The sequence below is a fragment of the Aquarana catesbeiana genome, linkage group LG10, assembly GCF_042186555.1.
Source record: "Aquarana catesbeiana isolate 2022-GZ linkage group LG10, ASM4218655v1, whole genome shotgun sequence".
NCBI lineage: Eukaryota > Metazoa > Chordata > Amphibia > Anura > Ranidae > Aquarana > Aquarana catesbeiana.
This window is the reverse complement of record NC_133333.1, coordinates 60,660,771-60,680,878: the sequence shown is the minus strand read 5'-3', so window position 1 is coordinate 60,680,878 and position 20,108 is coordinate 60,660,771. Positions and strand designations below refer to the sequence as shown.

Below are 20,108 nucleotides of genomic sequence, written 5' to 3'. Positions count from 1 at the left end.
TAAACCAGTTTTTGAAAATCCGTTCCTTTCGCATGGAGTCAATCCGATCAATAGTCTCCATCCTACAAGGGGGAGAATTTCTGGCGGCAATCGACATCAAGGATGCTTATCTCCATATGCCAATTTTCCCCACTCACCAGAAATTTCTATGCTTCGAGGTAGAAAATCTTCATTTTCAGTTTGTAGCTCTGCCTTTCGGTCTAGCTACTGTACCTTGAGTGTTTACAAAAGTACTGGCTCCTCCTTTAGTCAGGTTAAGGGCTCAAGGTATAACGATACTAGCCTACTTAGAAGATCTACTCTTGATAGATCAGTCGGTAGCCCGCTTAAACCAAAGTTTGGTCACCGCAGTCAGCTACCTGGAATACTTAGGTTGGATTCTCAACCTAGAGAAATCCTCCTTAAAACCATCAGGGAGATTGCAGTACTTGGGGCTGATCATAGATACAGTTCAGAAGAAGGTGTTTTTGCCCCAGGAAAGGATCGGTTCCATAAAGGAACTGATTCAGTTGGTCAAAACAAAGAAGAATCCTTCTGTTCGACTTTGCATGAAGTTATTGGGAAAGATGGTGGCTTCCTTCGAGGCCGTTCCTTATGCGCAGTTTCATTCAAGACTGGTGCAAAACGGTATCCTGTCAACTTGGAACAAGAAAGTCAAAGCTCTGGACTTCCCAATGCGTTTATCCCCCGAAGTGCGTCAGAGCCTCAATTGGTTGATATCCAGGAATCTTCAAAAAGGAAAATCCTTTCTACCAGTCACCTGGAAGTTGGTAACAGATGCCAGCCTTCTGGGCTGGGGAGCAGTCCTGGAAGAAGCGTCTGTCCAAGGGAAATAGTCCAAATCAGAGAGGACCTTGCCCATCAATATTCTAGAGATTCGGGCAGTACGCCTTGCCCTAGAGGCCTGGACGTTCAGGCTATGGAATTGTCCTGTCAGGATCCAATCCGACAATGCCACAGCAGTGGCCGATATCAATCAGCAAGGGGGCATGAGAAGTCGTGCGACCCAGAGAGAGGTAAATCATATTCACTCTTGGGCAGAAAACAACATTCCTTGCCTATCCGCAATTTTCATTCCAGGAACAGAGAATTGGCAGGCGGACTACTTGAGTCGCCAACAATTGTTCCCGGGAGAATGGTCCCTTCACCCCGACATTTCTGTCAATATGTCAAAGATGGGGAGTGCCGGACGTGGATCTGTTTGCATCCAGGTTCAACAACAAGATCGACAACTTTATGTCAAGGACAAGGGGTCCGTTGGCAACAGATGCCTTTGTTTTTCCATGGGATCAGGTTTCACTGATCTATGCATTCCCTCCTATTCTACTGTTTCCACGCCTTCTTCGCAGATCAAGCAAGAAGGGATGGAGGTGATTTTTGTGGCCCAGGAGATCTTGGTTTGCCAAGATCATAAAGATGGCGGTAGGGGACCCTTGGACCCTACCACTGTGGCCAGACCTTCTCTCGCAAGGTCCGGTATTTCACCCCACCTTACAAACGCTAAATTTAACGGTTTGGCTATTGAGACCCACATTCTGAAAGACCGTGGGCTATCAGCTTCAGTAGTTTCTACTTTGGTTAATGCTAGGAAGCCGGCCTCCAGAGTCATATACTATGGAGTCTGGAAGGCATATGTCTCCTGGTGTGAATCCAGGGGTTGGCACCCCAGGAAATATGTCATAGGTAGGATCCTTGAATTTCTACAGATGGGATTACAAATTAAGCTGGCCTTGAGTACTAACAAGGGCCGGGTGTCGGTCTTATCTGTGTTTTTTCAACGACCACTTGCTTCACAATCTTTGGTTCGTAACTTTATTCAGGGGGTAACACAGATTAATCCTCCAGTTAGGTTACCCCTGAACCCTTGGGACTTAAATTTAGTCCTGTCGGCATTACAAAAACAGCCTTTTGAGCCAATACAAGTTATTCCCTTGGTCCTCTTGACGAGGAAGATAATTTTCTTGGTTGCCATATCTTCTGCAAGAAGAGTATCGGAATTGGTTGTTCTTTCTTGTAAAGAGCCATATTTGATTATTCATAAGGATAAGGTTGTATTGCAGCCTCATCCTAAATTCCTACCGAAGGTAATGTCAAGTTTTCATTTAAACCAGGATATTGTTCTGCCTTCATTTTTTCCAGAACCTCGTTCTGTGGAAAAGAGGTCACTACATTCTCTTGATGTGGTGAGAGCGGTCAAGGTCTGTTTGAAAGTGACCGCTCAGATTTTTAAAACTGATGTTTTGTTTGTTAACAGACGGTCCTAAAAGAGGACAGGCAGCGTCGACATCTACCATTTCTAAATGGATTCATCAAGTGATTGTTCAAGCTTATGGTTTAAAGAAGACAATTCCTTCTTTTCATATTAAAGCGCACTCCACCAGGGCTGTTAGTGTCTCTTGGGCAGTGCATCACCAAGCCTCCATGGCTCAGATCTGCAAGGCCGCAACTTGGTCTTCAGTCCATACATTTACCAGATTCTATCAAGTAGATGTAAAAAGTCATGAGGATATCACCTTTGGGCGCAGTGTACTGCAGGCTGCAGTATAAGTCCTCTAGTCTCTTGGTGCCCTACTTTTGTTGTGTCTCCCTCCTTTCAGTTGGCTTTGCTATGGGACATCCCACATAGTCACTACTATGGCTTTGTGTCTTGCCCCAGGAAAGAATCAGTTCCATAAAGGACCTGATTCAGTTGGTCAAGACAAAGAAGAATCCTTCTATTCGACTTGAATGAAATTGTTGGGAAAGATGGTGGCTTCTTTCGAGGCTGTTCCTTATGCGCAGTTTCATTCAAGACTGCTGCAAAACAGTATCCTGTCAACTTGGAACAAGAAGGTCTAAGGTCTGGACTTCCCAATGCATTTATCCCGCAATGTGTGTCAGAGCCTCAATTGGTGGTTGATATCCAAGAATCTTCAAAAAGGAAAATCCTTTCTACCTGTTACCTGAAGGTGGTAACAACAGATGCCAGCCTTCTGGGCTGGGGAGCAGTCCTGGAAGAAGCGTCTGTCCAAGGGAAATGGTCCAAATCAGAGATGAGCTTGCCCATTAATATTCTAGAGATTCAGCAGTACGCCTGGCCCTGGAGGCCTGGATGTTCAGACTACGGAATTGTCCTGTCAGAATCCAATCCGACAATGCCACAGCGGTGGCCTATATCAGTCACCAAGGGGGCACGAGAAGTAGTGCGGCCCAGAAAAAGGTGAATCATATTCTTTCTTGGGCAGAAAAACAACATTCCTTGCCTTTTTAAGCAATTTTTATTCCAGCGATAAATTGGCAGACAGACTACTTAAGTCGCCAACAATTGTTCCCGGGAGAATGGTCCCTTCATCCAGACATATTTCTGTCAGTATGTCAGAAATGGGGAGTTCCGGACGTGGATCTGTTTGCGTGAAGCTGGCCTTGAGTACTATCAAGGGCCAGGTGTCAGCCTTATCGGTATTGTTTCAACGACCACTTGCTTTCACACTCTCTAATTCGTAACTTTTATTCAGGGGGTAACACTACCCTACTTCAGTTGGCATTGCTATGGGACATCCCACATAGTAACTACTATGGCTCTGTGTCTCGTAATGTACAATAAGAAAATAGGATTTTTATAACAGCTTACCTGTAAAATCCTAATTCTTTGAAGTACATCACGGGACACAGAGGTCCCTCCCTTCGTGGTATACACATGTATTGCTTTGCTACAAAACTGAGGCACTCCCAGTAGTGGGAAGGGTTATATAGGGAGTGCACTTTTTGTCTTGGGGAGTGCCAGTGTCCATCACCTGAAGGTGGCCTATAACCCACATAGTAACTACTATGGCTGTGTGTCCCGTGATGTACTTCAAAGAAAAGGATTTTTAAGCTGTTATAAAAACTACAGTAAACATCCTTGTGCTTTGGCAGCAATTTGGGTGACTTCCTGCCTGCTGCCTTGTATTTTTTTTATCTGTGAACACAAGGCTTTTTCTGATTGGCCAAGGTAGAAATTGTGATCTCATCCGCCCCCTGCCCCCCTCAAACAATCGGAAGAAGCCTTGTATTCATTGCTAAAATTACAGGGCTTCTCCTGAGTGGTTGAGAAGCATTTGGCCTGACTCTTTAAAGCGAACATTTTACCATAACAATTTAAAAGCAGTCTTTAACAAAAGCATATACATTCCACATTAATAATTATGCTACCAAAATCGGTGTGCTGTAAATTGCCTTCAGTATTGCTCCTGTTTCTTTTTGCTGGGAGATGCTATTTTGCTGAAGCCCAGAGCTGTCACTTCTTTATTGAAATCTGGGTATATACTGGTAGTTTTTGTTCAACCAGCCGTTTGAATGAAGAAAAACAAAAAACACAGATTCCTGCAACAACACAATAATATATGTAATGCAGGGTCTCTCCTACTGTTCTGTTGTGTATTCTGACAGGGAGACTTCCCCTGCCAGAATACAGTAGTCAGCGCTTGCAGCCATTGCCAATGCTGGTTTTCCAGCAAGACCATTCATCAAAAGCCAGTCTTTAGATCAGCTGCTGAAAGACAGTTGTACACACATACCTGGTTCCTGCTGAAGTCTCAAAGACTGGGTTCACACTTGTGCGAACCCAGACATCGAATGTGATTCGCACCCCATTGCTGTGCAGATCACAGATCATCACGTGATCAGCTGTCAGCCAATGACAGCTGATCATGTGATGTAAACAGAGCCGGTAATCCACTATTTTTTCTCCTCACGCTGATCACGCCGATCACCGGCGGGTGTCAGAGGGACATCGGTCCCGATCAAGGAGAGCTGCTACCGGCTCATCTGTGCCCACCTGTGCCACCTACCAGTGCCCCCAATCAGTGCCTCATCAACAGTGCTGCCCATCAGTGTCACCCATCAGTGCCACCTATCAGTGCTACCCATCAGTGCCACTTATCTGTCCCCATCAGTGCAGCCTATCATTGCCCACCAGTGCCGCCTCATCAGCGCATATCAATGAAGGAGAAAAATTACCTGTTTGCAAAATTTTATCAAACATGATTTATTTACTTTTTTCCATCTTTTTTTTGTTTGTTTAGAAAAAAATAAAAACCCCAGCTTTGATTAAATAAAACCAAAAGAAAGCTCTATTTAAGCAAGTGGTTAACTATTTTGTGTCTCGCTGGCAGTTCCTTTTTACCTCTTCTGCTTTCCTTTTCTTCCTTTGTTAATCTGTGTTCCTTTGGCAGAATCGGTCTTATTTCAGTTGCTTTCTGCCCCCCCAGCAGCAGTAAATATTTAGCTTGGCTAAACAAACTATTTAACCACTTGCCGACCAACCGCCGCAGTTGTACTGTGGCAGAATGGCATGGCTGGGCGAAACGACGTTATGTAACCTCGCTTCACCCTATGGCCACTAGGGGGCGTGCGCTGGGCTTCCGCGATCGCCGCTGACACACGGAGAACCAGGATGTGTGTGTGTAAACAGAGATCTGTCATCTCCCCTGCACAGTCCCCTCCCCCCTTCAGTTACAACACAAACTAGGGAACACATTAACCCCTTGATCGCCCCCTGGTGTTAACCCCTTCACTGCCAGTGACATTTTTACAGTAATCAATGCATTTTTGTAGCATTGATCGCTGTATTAATGCCAATGGTCCCGAAAATGTGTCAAAATTGTCCGATGTGTCTGCCATAATGTCGCAGTCCTGATAAAAATCTCAGATCGCTGCCATTACTAGTAAAAAAAAAAAAAAAAAAAAAAAAGAATAATAAAAATGCCATAAAACTATCCCCTATTTTGTAGACGCTATAAATTTTGCGCAAACCAATCAATATACGCTTATTGCGATTCTTTATTTTTTCCTCAGTTTAGGCTGATATGTACTCTTCTACATATGTTTGGTAAAAAAAAGGGTTTTTTTTATATTTTTGGGGGATATTTATTCTAACAAAAAGTAATAATGCGTTTTTTTTCAAAATTGTCGCTTTTTTTTGTTTATAGCTCAAAAAATAAAAACCACAGAGGCGATCAAATACCACCAAAAGAAAGCTCTATTTGTGGGGTCATTTTAAAAAGGATTAATGTATTTCCACCTTTACTTCTGTGAACTACATGACATATTCCTCTCTGTTATAAAGATGAGGTGGGTTGTTTTGTAGTCCTAACACACTTCTTATCCTAGGTTGACATGCTGTTCTATAGATAACAATACAGTGAGTGTTGTTACCCCAGGACAGGAAGTGTTACTGGCAAAATGACCAGTTGAAAATAAAGGAAAATAATGCCTGAATATATTATATTATGCAGTCACAACATATGTAAGAACCGAGGGAATTTTTAGATTTAACTGATTTAATTCCTTTATTACATTTAACCAACCCTAATTTTCTCTCTGATCCTTTTAGAGATTCTAGCGTATATAAATGATCATTGGACACTAGTGCAAACAAGACTGTAGGCGACCTTCGTGTATATAACATCCAGTTCTAGCTAGTTTTCTTAGGAGAGTGGATGCCTTCCTTCTCCAGCTCTGATGTTTGGAAGATATGTGCAATTCTTCAATTAGCTGCTGGCAGATTCATATTCTAGTCCTGGATAGACTGTCCAGTTAGCCCATCTCCAGTGCAGCCCACTGTTCTCCAGGCCTAATCTAGGATCTGAAACACAGCTCGCTGCATGTTGGGCATCATCAAAATAAACTCTAAAATAAATAATGAAGGTAGCTATGAAAGAGCCCCAGCTTAATGACCTGCAAGAGGGAGTAGAAACAGACTACTATTGTAAATGCACAGAAGTTTTAGAGAAGACTTATCCACCATCCATATGTCAGCCCAAAGGCTTTGTACTAAGGAGCCATAAGAGGTGTGCCATATGCCAAACAGTTGTTCTGGAAATGCAAGCTCAGATCTGTTTCATCAACCTACTATGACTGTTTCTTTTTAATGATGACTCATTCATTAACCTGGTGTCAGACTATGGCTGAGTTTCTGAACATTTAGTTTAATAGTCCCTAGTGACGACTGATCTTATTTTTCACCTGCCTATGCCAACTGAGAAGTATAATGAATAGGTTTGCTGATAAGTTGAATAACTTTTTTTCTTATCGTACGTCACGGGACACAGAGTCATAGTAGTTACTATGTGGGTTATAGGCCACCTTCAGGTGATGGACACTGGCACGCCCTAAGACAAAAAGTGCAATCCCTATATAACCCCTCCCACTACTGGGAGTACCTCGGTTTTTCTGCCAGTGTCTAAGGTGTTGGTCATGAGTAAAGATGTGCTGAGCTCCTCTGGAGCAATCCTTGCTGGGGCTAGCCATGCAGCCGGATACATTCAAAGTGTCTTTTTGGCCAAATTGAATGGTACCTGGGCCTCGTATCCGAAGAAACGAGGTCTTGCCTGTAACGCTTCTCTTTTTAGAGAGCTGGACCCCGGGATCCAGTACTTTTTGGTATTAAGGCTATAATGTTTTTACTGGCGGTGGTGCTATTACAGGTCCAGGATTGTGGGTTTCCTCGTGGATCCCCAGCTCCTGAAGGTGTAACAGAACCCACCGTGAAGGATGAAGATTGGGTCTGTTGGTTTACCACAGAGAGCCCTGCGGCGGCAAAGGTAAGTAGTGTTTTCTAAGAAATTTTTTAAATGTTTTCTTATGAAATGTCTCCTTTAAATTTAGTAAGTTTTGTCATGCCTATGTGTCACCACCGGGGGGCTATATTGAGCACTTACCGTCTCATGCTTCTCAGAAAGCCCACGTTGTGTCTAGGAAGCAGCAGTTCTTCTTCCTCCAGCCAAGCAGCAGACCTCCGGTAAGTCTGGGGGGGTTCCCTCTCCCCACCAGACGCCCCCCATGCCGTTTTTTCTTCCCCTCTTTTTGGGAAAAGAGCGCCACAAGAGTTTTTAAAAAAAAAAAAAAACGGCACGCCGCTCGGCAGCTTCCAGACCCTCCCTCGCCATTTCTCTTTCCTCCCTGTGGATCCCATATGATCAGGAGCCTGTGCTCGCGCGGGAAAGAGCTCTTTTTAAAAAAAGAGGGGAAGGGCCGTAGGCGAATGGGGGGGGGTTGGGCTTAGCGCGGCGTTGGCATCCTCCAACATTCAGCACGGGAAGGTATGTTTTAAAAGGCACCATTTGTGTTGTTACATGCTGCAGGAGAGACACAAGAGCAAAGGTGGCATATAAGAGGTTTGGTGACACAGGCATTCCTTTTGACACATTTACTACTGCATCAGGCTGAGCATTAATAGCAGCGACATAGCTGGACTATTGCTTAAGCAGTGGATGCATTCCTTCTGGTAGTACCTCTGCTTTGTGCATTGGGCTATGGTCGGAAGGGGGGTGAAAAACACCTAAAAAAAAATGGCTCTAAAAAGTCTGCTACAGTCACACGGAAGCTTAGAACCATTGCAAAAAAGATGGCATCCTCCTCTGAGAGTAATATGGCTGGTCAGAGTGATTCATCGGGGGGGAAAGGGTTGCAGCTGCTCTTAACACTGCAGCCCCTGTGTATATCACAAAGGAGGTTTTTTCTTCAACCATTTTAAGCTTGGAGCAAAAAAATGATGCTTTAATTGCATCCTAGAGTGGGACTAAGCGCAGCAGGTCCCTGTCCATTGCTCAGGACCCTTTTGCTGAGGAACAAGGAGAAAGAGATATTGAATTCCTTTCAAAGGACCATGAAGAGGCTGAAGTCTCCTTTTCCGAGGAACCTGATACGGAAGTGTTAGGTTCGCAGGAAAAATTGTTGGTACAGTCTCTCAATGAATTGGTCCGCTCCACATTTTTACTGCCAATAACGCAGTCGGTCGATGAACCCACTTCTGGTTTGGGTTCACTAAAGCCTCCCCAATCTGTTCATTCTTTTCCTATGCATTCATGGCTAAAGAAACTAATGTATTCTGAGTGGGAGCACCCAGATAAACAAGTTTTTCCTCCGAAAAAGTTTTCAATACTTTATCCTATGGAGGAAGAGTTTTATAAGAAATGGGGAATTCCAGCAATTGATGGTGCTATATCATCTGTAAATAAAAATCTGACTTGTCCAGTAGGCAATGCTGATATGCTGAAGGATCCAACGGATAAGAAGTTGGAGTTCCTTTTTAAAAACTATATTGCGCTGGCAAGTTCAGTCGTTCAACCTGCACTGGCAGCAATTGGAGTATCTCAGTCCTTAAAGGACCAGTTTATAGAGGTACTTAGTTATTCCTGATCAGCAGGCCCAGGAGTTGGCTGGGATATCAGAAGCGTTGTGTATCACAGTAGACGCCATGAAAGATTCTATTCTCCAGGCCTCACAGCTCATGCTAGGGCTGGTACATCTGCGTAGAATCCTATGGTTGAAAAATTGGTCAGCCAAAGCGCCATGCAAAAAGCTCTTGGCAAGTTTCCCTTTTCATGGTGAAAGGCTGTTTGGAGACGATCTGGATAAGTATATCCAAAGAATTTCTAACGGGTAAAGTTCCCTTTTACCGGTTAAAAAGTAGTTTTAGCATTTTCTTTTAAACGTGCTTCTTCTCCAGTGCCGGGGGCATCAGCCTCCAGGCAGTCCCGACGGCCTCCACCGTCAGGTTCAAGAGGTAAACCTCAGGGTCAGTCCCAGGGCCAAAAAAGGACCTGGGGAAGAAACCCACAAAACAGAATACTAAAGCCTCCTTATGAAGGTGCGTCCCTGCTCGCTCGAGTGGGGGAAGGCTTCTACAGTTTTCAAAGATCTGGCAGGAACAATGTCAAGACAGATGGGTGGCTTCCTCCATTCCTCTAGGATACAAACTAGAGTTCCGAGAGTTTCCACCTCCTCGTTTTCTCAGATCAAACATTCCCAGAGCTCCAGTGAAAAATAAGTCTCTCTTTCTAGCCTTGGATCATCTTTTGTCTCAAAGTGTAATATCGGTGGTCCCACTGAAAGAGCAAGGTTTGGGGATTTATTCAAACCTGTTTACGGTTCCAAAACCAAGCGGGGATGTCAGACCCATTTTAGTTCTCAAAGATCTAAACCGTTTTTTGAATATCCATTCTTTTCGCATGGAGTCAATCCGATCAGTAGTCTCCATCCTACAAGGGGGAGAACTTCTGCCGTCAATCGACATAAAGGATGCTTATCTCCATGTGCCAATTTTCCCCACTCACCAGAAATTTCTACGCTTCGAGGTATAAAATCTTCATTTCCACTTTGTAGCTCTGCCTTTCGGTCTAGCTACTGCACCTCAAGTATTTACAAAGGTCCTGGCTCCTCCTTTAGCCAGGCTAAGGGCTCAAGGTATAACAATACTAGCCAACTTAGACGATCTACTCTTGATAGATCAATCGGTAGCCCGCTTAAACCAAACTTTGGTCACCACAGTCCGCTATCTGGAATACCTAGGTTGGATTCTCAACCTAGAGAAATCCTCCTTAAAACCATCAAGGAGATTGCTGTACTTGGGGCTGATCATAGATACAGCTCAGAAGAGGGTGTTCTTGCCCCAAGAAAGAATCAGTTCCATAAAGGAACTGATTCAGTTTGTCAAGACAAAGAAGAATTCTTCTATTCGACTTTGCATGAAATTGTTGGGAAAGATGGTGGCTTCTTTCGAGGCCGTTCCTTATGCACAGTTTCATTCAAGACTGTTGCAAAACAGTATCCTGTCAACTTGGAACAAGAAGGTCCAAGGTCTGGACTTCCCAATGCATTTATCCCCCAATGTGTGTCAGAGCCTCAGTTGGTGGTTGGTATCCAAGAATCTTCAAAAAGGAAAATCCTTTCTACCTGTTACCTGAAGGTGGTAACAACAGATGCCAGCCTTCTGGGCTGGGGAGCAGTCCTGGAAGAAGCGTCTGTCCAAGGGAAATGGTCCAAATCAGAGATGAGCTTGCCCATTAATATTCTAGAGATTTGGCAGTACGCCTGGCCCTGGAGGCCTGGATGTTCAGACTATGGAATTGTCCTGTCAGAATCCAATCCGACAATGCCACAGCAGTGGCCTATATCAGTCACCAAGGGGGCACGAGAAGTCGTGCGGCCCAGAAAGAGGTGAATCATATTCTTTCTTGGGCAGAAAACAACATTCCTTGCCTTTTAAGCAATTTTTATTCCAGGGATAGACAATTGGCAGACAGACTACTTAAGTCGCCAACAATTGTTCCCGGGAGAATGGTTCGTTCATCCAGACATATTTCTGTCAGTATGTCAGAAATGGGGAGTTCCGGATGTGGATCTGTTTGCGTCCAGTTTCAACAACAAGATCGACAACTTTATGTGAAGGACAAGGGATCCGATGGCATACGAAACAGATGCCTTGGTCTTTCCGTGGGATCAGTTTTCACTGAACTATGCGTACCCTCCTGTTCTGCTGCTTCCGCGTCTTCTTTGCAGGATCAAGCAAGAAGGGGAAGGAGGTGATTCTGGTGGCCCAGATCTTGGTTTGCCGAGATCATAAAGATGGCGGTAGGGGACCCTTGGACCCTACCACTGTGGCCAGACCTTCTCTCGCAAGGTCCGGTATTCCATCCTACCTTATAAACGCTAAATTTAAAGGTTTGGCTATTGAGACCCACATTCTAAAGGACCGTGGGCTGTCAGCTTCTAAGTTTCTACTTTGGTTAATGCTAGGAAGCCGGCCTCCAGAGTCATATAGGATAGAGTCTGGAAGGCATATGTCTCCTGGTGTGAATCCAGGGGTTGGCACCCCAGAAAGTATGTCATAGGTAGGAGCCTTGAATTCCTACAGATGGGATTAGAAATGAAGCTGGCCTTGAGTACTATCAAGGGCCAGGTGTCAGCCTTATCGGTATTGTTTCAATGACCACTTGCTTTCACACTCTCTAATTCATAACTTTTATTCAGGGGGTAACGCTACCCTACTTTTGTTGTGTCTCCCTCCCTTCAGTTGGCATTGCTATGGGACATCCCACATAGTAACTACTATGGCTCTGTGTCTCGTAATGTACGATAAGAAAATAGGATTTTTATAACCGCTTACCTATAAAATCCTTTTCTTTGAAGTACATCACGGGACACAGAGCTCCCTCCCTTCTTGGTATCCACATATATTGCTTTGCTACAAAGCTGAGGTACTCCCAGTAGTGGGAGGGGTTATATAGGGAGTGCACTTTTTGTCTTAGTGTGTGCCAGTGTCCATCACCTGAAGGTGGCATGTAACCCACGTAGTAACTACTATGGCTCTGTGTCCCGTGATGTACTTCAAAGAAAAGGATTTTACTGGTAAGCTGTTATAAAAATCCTATTTTTATACATTGTAGTTTAAACGGTTTGTTTTTCATCTGTTGCCATTCTTACTATCTTTTTAGGCAGGTTGTGTTCACTTTCCTCATACTACACCATGTGAGGTACGCGTTCTCATGCTACTGTACTCTTCCAAAAAGAGGATCTTCATGGGCTTAATACCGTATGATCAAAGTGGCTTTGTCAACGGTATCCGACAAGTAATCACCAACCACAAACAAGTACAGATGCAGAAGATTGACCAGCAACGAAATGTAAGCAATGGGTTGTTTTTCTAAGTCTTCTTTTCTTTTCTTTTTTTTACTGAAGATTTATGCTTCTGTCACAAGGTGCTTTTCAACATGTCATAACAAGCGTCTGTGATCATTTAGATGATCAATGGCCATACCAGAGGTTACCTGATGGCCATGACAATATTTCAGTTTTGTGTGGATGCTAGAGAGCAGTATCTCTTGAGGTATCAGGCAGAGAGATTTTTTTGCATGTTAGTTTGTAAATTGTCTTACCTGATGCAGCTTCTGAACCATTCCATCATTTTTCTTAAAGTGATTGTAAGGGCCATGTTATACTTACCTGCTCTGTGCAATAGATTTGCACAGAGCAACCCTGATCCCCCTCTTCTGGGGTCCCCTGCCAGCACTCTTGACTCCTCCTATTCTCTGAGTGCCCTTGTCGAGCTCGATCCCGAGCTGGGCTGTGTGCATCTGACACACACAGTGCGGCTTGGCCCCATCCCCCGTTCCCTCCTCACTACATTTGACTGACAGCAGCAGGAGCCAATGAAAGGGGGTGCTGCTATTGAAAGGTTTTTTAACCTTAATGCAGAGAATACCTTTAACCTTACAACCACTTTAACAGAGTTCAGCTGATGGTTCAGCAGATGGTAGAACTTTGAATTTTTGAGGAGAGAACTCTTAGCTGAAGTATTCAAGACATTTATTATATTAAGTGGAGGTTTCAGAGGAGTTTCAGCCTGGGAGGAAAAAAAATACTGTAGCTGCTGACTTTTAACCACTTCCTGTCCGGCCCTTAGCAGAATAAGGGCTGGAAAGTGGTTCAGTTATCCTAGCTGGGCGTCATATGACGTCCAGCAGGATAAGCCGCGATCGGTGGTGTGTCAGTCTGACACACGGCATCTCCGATCTAGGTAAAGAGCCTCTGATAGAGGCTCTTTACCACGTGATCAACTGTGTCCAATCACAGCTGATCACAGTGTAAACAGAAAAAGCAGTGTATCGGCTTTTGCTCTACTTGCACTGACAGACACGAGGAGAGTCGATCGGCTGCTCTCCTGACGGGGGTCTGCACTGATTATCAGTGCAGGACCACCAGGGATGCCCACCTATGACCACCAGGTAAGCCCACTAGAGCCCACCAGGGATGGAAATCATTGCCCATTAGGGATGGCACTCTGTACCCATCAGTGATGCCTGCCAGCACCTCTTATCAGTGCTGCTTATCAGTGCCACCTATCAGTGAGTGCCCATCAGTGACACCTATGAGTGCCCATCAGTGACACCTATGAGTGCCCATCAGTGACACCTATGAGTGCCCATCAGTGACACCTATGAGTGCCCATCAGTGACACCTATGAGTGCCCATCAGTGACACCTATGAGTGCCCATCAGTGACACCTATGAGTGCCCATCAGTGACACCTACGAGTGCCCATCAGTGACACCTATGAGTGCCCATCAGTGCTGCATATAAGTGCCAATCAGTGCAGCCTCGTCAGTGCCCATCAGTGAAGGAGAAAACTTATTTACAATGTTTTGTAACAGAAACGAAGAAAAACTTTAGTTTTTTTTCAAAATTTTTGTTCTTTTTTTATTTAAATAAAATAATAAAAACCCCAAAGGTGATCAAATACCACCAAAAGAAAACTCTATTTTTAGGGAAAAAATGATAAAAATGTTTGTTTACAGCGTTACATGACCATGCAATTATTCAAAATGTGAGCGCGCTGAAAGCTAAAAATTGGTCTGGGCAGGAAGGTGTAGAATTACCCTGTATTGAAGTAGTTAATATAAGGACACTTGCCTGTGCAGAGAGCCTGTGATGTCAACACCCCAAGTCGTTCCGTCCATCAGCTCCGCGTGTGAGCGCGGGCATCTTCACTAAAGGAAACGGGAAGTTAAGTCTTGCAGCTTCACAGCCTGTTTCCTACTGTGCATGTGCGAGTCACGCTGCGCTTTCTGATTGCTCCCGCTGTCTTCTGGGACCTGTGTGTCTCCCAGAAGGCAGCTGGGGGGGGGGGAGAGAAGGGGCCTGGGAGTTTCATAGATCACCGCACAACGATGCAGCGATCTTAAATGGAAGTGGGAGTGGATAATAGGATTTAATAGGTATCCGCTCCCCCCTCCCCCCGAAAGGGAAGCAAACAAGTTATTTTGTTGATTTAGCCCACTAGTATCTATTCACAAATGAAATATCAGGTTTGGATAAGCCCTGCCTTCAGATATTTTGTGCTTGGAATGTATAAATCTTTTACTTCTACAACTTTGTTTGATATTGTAGGTTATATTGCTAATAGCAAATTTCTAGAATATCAATGTTTTGTTGGAGAATTAAATTCATTTTGTTAGCTTATTTGGCCAAGTTTTACTGTGCTTCTCTGCCTTGTTCACTATATTATTATAGTAGTATTATTATTAAAATTATTTTGTGACTTATTTCTGTAGATACTTGGCTTTACTTGCAGTTTGCATGCCAAATGCATTTAATGAGAATTTCCTGAAAGAATATAAATCTGTATTTTTTTTTCCAGCAGAGGCCAAATCACGTTTGTGCTCATATCCTTACTATCATAGCCCCCCCCCCCCCTTTACATTAGTATCCTCACACACCCCTTTACATCAGTCATCCCCCCCTCCCCCCCCTTACATCAAAGCCCCTTTTACAGGAGTGCCCTGTCATAACCTCACAAAACCCCTTCACATGAGTCTGTCCCTCCTCCGACCCTCTTTACATGATGGTTCCCCCTTTACATCAGTGTTCAGTCCCCCCTTTACATCAGTGTTCAGTCCCCCCTTCACTTCAGTCTCCCTTCACATACAGCGGTATCCTCAGTCGCTCTTTCACATCACAGATCCCCTCACATTACAGCCCGCCATTATAGAAGTGACCTCCTTTTTATTCAGCAGTGTCCTTAACCTCCTATTAATGTCACTGTTCTGCCCCCTTACATCACCCCCCCTTTACATCAGTGTCCCCAGTGCTCCTGCTCACTCCCCCTACACCAGCTTCAAGCTTGAGGCAGTTTTCCATATTGCAGGTGGTGCAGATACACTTAAAACGAGTCTATCTGCTTAGTTAATGTGGTGCACACCACTCTCAACATTGTTTCCTGTACCATTAAAATGGCGCAGAAAGTTTATTTAATTCCCTGTAATGAATCTACTGGCAGGATCAGCAAGTAATAAAACTGAGACTCTGATTCTGAGACACTTCTGTTCTTGCCAGATGAACTTGCCTACCAGAAGTCGCAATCTTTTACCATTACTCCCAGGAAACCGTTTTGGCTCTTATTGATGCAGTCCACACCACTTTGGAACATTGGAATATTAACCTGTTTGGTTCTACCAGTGCTATTCCTAGTCTTGTGCCATTTAGAGCCCCTGAGACTGCAAAGGCCATTCCAGTGTACCCATTTGAAGAAGACTAAGTTAAAATGTGTTCTTCCCCCAGAGTGGATTCGGCATTATCCCGTCTTAAGAAAACCACTACCATTCTGATTTTTTTTTTAATGCCTTATTTAAGGTATGCAACATTACAATATAGCACGACGTGACATATCATAGACGATGATTCACAGAAATAGAAACGCATATAACCTGAACAGCAAATTTATGAAAATCAATAAAGTAACAAAGTTCCAGCACATCAATATAAAGTTTCATAGTTAGTCAGGTTGAAAAAAGACACAAGTCCATCCAGTTCAACTATAAAAAAATAAATAAACTAAAAAATATTGTACAATCCAATATACCCAAGTCAATACCCACAGTTGATCCAGAGGAAGGCAAAAAACCCCAGCAGAGCATGCTCCAATTTGCTACAGCAGGAGAAAAAATTCCTTCTTGATCCCCCAAGAGGCAATCGGATTTTCCCTGGATCAACTTTACCTATAAATGTTAGTAAACAGTTATATTATGTACATTTAGGAAAGTATCCAGACCTTTCTTAAAGCAATCTACTGAGCTCTCCAGAACCACCTCTGGAGGGAGTCTTTTCCACATTTTCACAGCTCTTACTGTGAAGAAACCTTTCCATATTTGGAGATTAAATCTCTTTTCCTCTAGACGTAAAGAGTGCCCCCGTGTCCTCTGGGTTGACCGTAAATAGAATAACTCTATTTATAGAATAACACCAAGTTCACTATATGGACCCCTTATATATTTGAACATGTTGATCATATCCCCCATTAATTCTCCTCTTCAAAAGAGTGAATAAATTCAGTTCCTCTAATCTTTCCTCATAGCTGAGCTCCTCCATGCCTCTTATTAGTTTGGTTGACCTTCTCTGCACTTTCTCCAGTTCCCCGATATTCTTTTGGAGAACTGGTGCCAAAACTGAACTGCATATTCCAGATGAGGTCTTACTAATGATTTGAACAGGGGCAATATGATATCTTTCTCTGGAGTCCATACATCTCTTAATACCAGAAAGGACTTTGCTCGCTTTGGAAACTGCAGCTTGACATTGCATGTTATTATTGAGCTTATGATCTACCAAAACCCCCAGATCCTTCTCCACTATGGATTCCCCCAGTTGTACTCCCCCTAGCATGTATGATGCATGCATATTCTTAGCCCCCAAGTGCACCACTGATAACCTTAGACCATTCAGAGTAAGAATCATTAACCACTACTCTCTGAATTCTGTCTTTTAGCCAGTTTTCTATCCATTTACAAACTGATATTTCCAGGCCTGTAGACTTTACCTCACACATGAGCCGTGTGTGCGGAACTTTATCGAACGCTTTTGCAAAATCCAAGTATACCACGTCCACAGCCACCCCTCTGTCCAAGGTTTTACTTACCTCTTCATAAAAGAAATCAGGTTTCTCTGACAACTTCTGTCTTTCATGAATACATGCTGTCTGTTGCTTAAAATATTTTTTTCCAGCAAGAACTCGTCTATGTGGTCTTTTATTAAACACTCCAGTATCTTCCCGACTATAGAAGTTAAACTAATAGGTCTATAGTTACTTGGTAAAGACTTTGATCCCTTTTTAAATATAAGCACCACGTTCGCCCTGCGCCAATCCAGTGGTACTATTCCCGTTATTAATGAGTCCCTAAAAATTAGATACAATGGCATTGAAATTACAGAGCTCAATTCTTTTAGGATCTGTGGGTGGATGCCATCAGGTCCAGGTGCTTTATCCACCTTTATTCTGTCTAAATATTTCTGGACCATATCACTTTTGAGCCATTGTGGATCATTCAGGGCTCTGTCAATACCACCCCCACCCCCGGCCACTTCCACCCCTTCTAGTGGGAGGGAGGGGCCAGAGGAGAGAGCTGGTGACTGACAGTCACCTATCTTGCTTGGCAGACTTCTGGCATTGGTGAACTAACACTTTAATGCATTATTACATTTTGCTCTGGTGTTTTTCATATCATTTTTAGTAGTACAAATGGCACTATAGTTTCCAGTGGTTGTTTGCAATATGGGAACTTTCTTTTCACCTGCCATAACCCTCCCCCATCTATCCCCATTCCACCCTCCATTAATGTCTGACCCCTAACTGACCTGTCTGCCCATGTAATTCTAGTTCACCCTCCCCCCCTCAATCCTAGTTTAAATACTCCTCCAGCCTTCGAGTTTGTTTTGTATTGTGGTGGAAAACCTATAGAAAAACAATGATATGCCATACTAAAAGAAAACAAAGCAGAAAAAAATAAATGGTACGAACTAGCAAGTATGAAATCCTTAGGAGGGGAGCAGAGCATAGGCGTTGCATGGTCAAGGGCTCCATGCTTCCCCCTCACACTAGTTGCACCTTACGGTCAGAGCAAACAGACTATTTTTTTAGGGGGTTTTGGAAAGAAAGAGTAGACATCCTAGATGCCTAGAAAGGGGACATAGAAAGAAAAAACGAGAAAAATAAAAATAATTAACCACTTAAACGGAAGATTTTCCCCCTTAATGACCAGGCCGTTTTTTGCGATACGGCACTAAGTCGCTTTAACTGACAATTGCGCGGTCGTGCGACGCTGTACCCAAACAAAATTTACGCCCTTTTTTCCCACAAATAGAGCTTTCCCATGGAGGAAAGAGCTGATTTCGATCTCCTCGTTCATTCCTCTAGGCAACATGGTATCCAAAGTGGAAACGTATTGTGTTTCCACTTTGGATAACATGTTGCCTAGAGGAATGAACGAGGAGATTGAAATCAGCACTGTTATTTCACAAATGCTGGTGTGATCCCCTCGGTCGTACCTCTGTGGGTTGTCTGGTCATTGGTGACTGGACACCAAGTTTCTCCACTAAACAGCTCGTATTGGGTAACAAACACAAATTTACCCCCCCCCTTTTTTTTTTTTTTACCCAATTGTTAATAGTTTTCTGAATTATTTTTTTAGTTAATTTATTCATACAAATTTATAAATTTTATATCCCAAGGAATATTTAATCAATTAATTCTTTGATTTCTTCAAACGTCATAAAATTATCATCTACTTTTAATCAACAAGCTTTTTACTCATATTCACATTCACTTCGGTCTACAACTGTATACCTCTTTAAATTTGTCTATTTGATTGATGGGCCGGCCAGCCCATGAGATCTCTCTGTATCTATTCTCTGTATTTAAGACTGCCAGGTTTGCTAGCCAATCATGGTCTGTTGAAGAAGCGGTAGCTTCGAAATGCATTGCCATTCTTTGCTGTGGCTGCAAAGGGAAAATGGGACGTCAAATAGGACGTTTATGAGACTCCAGGACTGGAAATTTTTACCACATACTGAACTCATCTAATTTAACCTGTGAGTTACTACTTGTTTTTATTAAATATATGAAATGATACTGCACTCAGTCTGGCGCTCCTCTGTTCCCAATTCATCCAGTTTTAGGCTGGCCATGGATCAGTTTTATTTATTTTTTGATCAGCCAGCGGGTTAATCAATAAAAAAAACTGAACAGATTCCCGCACCCACCCAAGTGAAGTGGATGAAGGAATTCCCCCCCCCCCCCCCCATATGCTATTGTATTCTGACTGTGGGGACTCCTCTGCTGTCAGAATACACTAATCAGTGCGACGGCTCTGATCGAAGAAAGATTGTCCAACACGATGGATTGCGAATCATCCCTGGAACAGAAACAGCCAAAAATGTGTCAAAACTTGGCCAGGCCCTGCTGAACTGGCCAGATTTTTATCAATCTATAGCTAGTTCATAGAATGTGTAAAGCAAGATTAGTTGCTTACAGACTACATTCCTCCCTCCTATTCTCTCCTTGTTTTGCCCTTTGATGGATTTGTGTCCTATTAGGACTTAAAGCGGGATTCCGTCCCTGAAAAAAAAATTAAGTCAGCAGCTACAAACACTGTAGCTGCTGACTTTAAATAAGTACTTACCTGTCCTGGGTGCCCGCGATGTCGGCTCCACTGCCAGTTTCCTACCGCGCACGCGCGAGCGCACTGTGAATGGCCACGTGGTGTTCTGGGAACACACACAGTTCCCAGAAGGCAACGGGGGCCGCTCACCGAGGAGCAGAACACGCTGCGGCATAGGAAGAGGCAGATTAGGAACACTGCCTAGCAACAAGGGTTTAGTTTAAAAAAATTTTTTTTTTTTTAGGATTTTTCACGCAATTTTTTTTTTTTAGGGTGGCCCTCCACTTTAAAGACAAATAACGTAGCGCCCTGTTCTTTTTGTGCCGTTCTTTTTGTGCCTGTTATCTCCTGAAACAAAATGGAGCAGATATCAGGCTCT

The 20,108-nt window shown here is 43.6% G+C and overlaps 1 protein-coding gene across 2 annotated transcripts in view; it reads left to right on the top strand.

The window, feature by feature from the left end:
* The window catches only part of MED25 (mediator complex subunit 25), a 328,200-nt gene that overhangs the window by 232,149 nt on the left and 75,943 nt on the right, over positions 1-20,108 (top strand). For both annotated transcript variants that reach the window (XM_073602256.1, XM_073602257.1), the window contains one exon: positions 12,237-12,425. In XM_073602256.1, coding sequence (XP_073458357.1) covers positions 12,237-12,425 — 189 coding nt within the window. The remainder of the gene's footprint in view (positions 1-12,236; positions 12,426-20,108) is intronic.